Source organism: Lygodium microphyllum, chromosome 26 (assembly GCF_053477565.2).
Source record: "Lygodium microphyllum isolate KBCC chromosome 26, Lygodium_microphyllum_v1.1.10, whole genome shotgun sequence".
Classification (NCBI taxonomy): Eukaryota; Viridiplantae; Streptophyta; class Polypodiopsida; order Schizaeales; family Lygodiaceae; genus Lygodium; species Lygodium microphyllum.
In genome coordinates this window covers 36,639,880-36,642,612 of record NC_141160.1, presented here as the reverse complement: position 1 = coordinate 36,642,612, position 2,733 = coordinate 36,639,880, and the positions used below count along the sequence as shown (strand labels likewise).

At 47.0% G+C, this 2,733-nt stretch overlaps 1 protein-coding gene across 1 annotated transcript; it reads right to left on the bottom strand.

Moving 5' to 3' along the window:
- Positions 1 to 711: 711 nt before the first annotated feature.
- LOC148013144 (uncharacterized) lies at positions 712 to 2,407 on the bottom strand. Its single transcript, XM_087668481.1, has one exon. The coding sequence runs from the start codon at positions 2,185 to 2,187 to the stop codon at positions 961 to 963; it is 1,227 nt and encodes a 408-aa protein (XP_087524607.1). The 5' UTR covers positions 2,188 to 2,407; the 3' UTR covers positions 712 to 960.
- Positions 2,408 to 2,733: the final 326 nt, after the last annotated feature.

The window sequence follows — 2,733 nt, the reverse complement described above, 5'->3', positions numbered from 1 at the left end:
TAGACTTCACTCTGCAACACTGCACCATTTATCATATGTAGCTCCTCCATCCCATGCAGACTAACCAAGAACTTGTACTGACTTCACGTAGTTCCAACTCTGCTCTTGGGCAGCCCCGTTTCATACCAACCATGCTGTTCAGCCTCTGTAGACTCTAGATTCTTTTGCACTCTTGCATAGTAGCAGTGATAAGGCATCGCATCAACTTGCAAATGTAACAAGTACAATAAATGGACTGTAGAGCAACACTAATGCCAATGAATCTTACCACCTTCAGTACAGCCAATACAAAGCAGAGGACACAGTAAAATTTTTGAGAAGGTAAATAACTCCATCAGGAGTATAATCTGCACCCTCAATTGATCCCTGTGTGCAAGTTTCAAGCCCTTGATAAAACTGCAGTACCCACTACTCATCTACAGATAGACATTTGCTTGCATCAAAACAGAACCAAACACGCACCAAAAATCTGCACTTCCATGACTTGTAGACACAGCAGTTGCAAGTGCTTTCCACAATTCCTTTCACATACATATAATTTTGCAAAGTCCTAGAGAAAGAGATACTCATCAAAGAAGCAGTGCAGATACTTACCACAATTCCTTTCACCTGCATATAATTTTGCAAAGCACTAGAGTAAGAGATGCGCATCAGAGAACTTGGTTGTATCATGGCAATTTTTAAAGTTCTAATACTTCTTGTTCTCCTGTAAGAATCTATAATCCAATCAATCGCATTACACGGCCTGTACAAAAAGCTGCTGGTCTACAATGCTTTGAAATTACCTTTGCTACTACTCCAACCTACGTTTTGCAATTACACTGCCTGTACAAATGCAGCTGGCCTACAATGTTTTGAAATTACCTGTGCTACTCCAATCTATGAACACAGGGCTAATAATATGAGCACTGCCATGATACAGGGGCATAAAAACTCTCACAGCATACTGCCTGTAGCAGTTTAACCCTGAGAGTGGCACAAATTGTTTAAGAAGTTACCCCGAATAGCAACAATCATCCTGAACAATTCATCTACCTGTTGCTGCAGTGTGGACAACCTCTCCTGTAAAGTCGTCGAGTTTTTCAGCAACAGCTGAAATAGCAGTCTCAAATTCATGTCATCTGGCCATATTTTAAGCTCCAGACCCTTACTTACTAAGCTAGAAAGAAATTCCACGTCCCCATGCAGCATGTCTAGTTCTTGAAGAAATATGACAGATCCATGAGTCTTCAGAATTTCAGCAGCCTCATTTACATCCTGCTGTAGTTTCATAAGGGTACTTGACCAACTATGGCCTTGAGCAGGAGGAACTACATCGACGGTTTGCTTAGATTTCACTGCAAGGGCGGCTGCTAACACACTGCAGATGAAGATAGTCACTGACTTGGCAGCATGAATTTCACTGAAGATGCCCTTATGCTTTGAGGCATCCTTCACGGTGGTGGCAGATACATGCTGACTGACGTCCCGAAGCCATGAGCTACATGTCTTGAGCTTCGAGCGATCACAAACCTTTCTGATGACGTCCTCCTCTCTGGCCTTCATGAAATCCACACACTTCAGCATGGTATCCCGGACCTTTATAAGGGTAGGCTCGTCGGGCATGTCCTTTTCAACGGCGACACAATTGATTTGACTTGCCGGAGAGCTTTGCCTTGCGACTTTGCGTCCTTGGACCGTGTCCTTCTCATGGAGCATGGCCTTTTCAATGCGGACTGAATCGATAGGACTTGCATGAGTGTTTTTTCTTGAGAGAGATTTGCATCCTTCGACGCAGAGACCAACATACCGGAGAAGCATCAAATAGTGATGGATGTCGCACAACACCTCCGTGAGGGCGTTGCAGACGTCCAAGAGATTGGCGGTGTCATCGAGGTTGGCCTCAAGAACCTCCTGCCCCTTCTCGGAGAGGCGAGGGAGGTCCAGGAGGGCTCCGGCAGCAGAGCTGCAGGCCCACAGGGCGACCGACATAGCCCGCACGAGCCATTCGACGGAGAAGAAACGGACCTGCTCTTTGTGGTCTGGTTCGCACAGGGCGACAAGGCGCTCGTTCAAGTGCTCGAAGAAGGCCTCTTGGGAGGCGTTCTTGTATTGTTTGTTGTGGAAGGGGGAGCATTTGGACGAAGAGTAAGGGTTTCTGCGGGAGCGGAGGGCGGAGCTGAGAGACGTGATGATCGAAGAAGCCATGGGCAGGACGGGGGAGGTGGAGAGGAGAGGTCAGTCGAAGGCAGCGAGGGCGATGCGGAGTGAGGAGAGGGCCGAAGACAGAAGAGGGAAGTCGAAGACGGCTATGACGTGACGAGGTAGGTGGACGACGACCTATATGGCTATGGTGGAAGGTGAGAGGCTCGTTCCCGGCACGCGAAAGGAGAGGAAACGCAAAGATAGACACAAATATAGAGAGGCGCACAGAGAGAGATAGAGAGAGGAAATGATATATTAAAGTCTACAAAGGCTATAAAAGGCTAAAATCACCTATGAGACCATATGAGTGTCTTCCACAACCTTGGGGTATCGCATCTCTTTAACGGAACCCATTGGAATTGCCAGTTTTTGGTCAGTTACACATCTGGACGCACAGGAGGTGGAAAAAGAGGCGACCGTTGCAATATGTGTTAAAGGACATTGAGACTAATTTTCACGGTTGGCGGACACTTCTCAGCAAGGGATCTCCCCCGCCCTGAAATCCGAGCGCGCCCAATGCACAAGAAGACAACACACTTATTCAAAAAG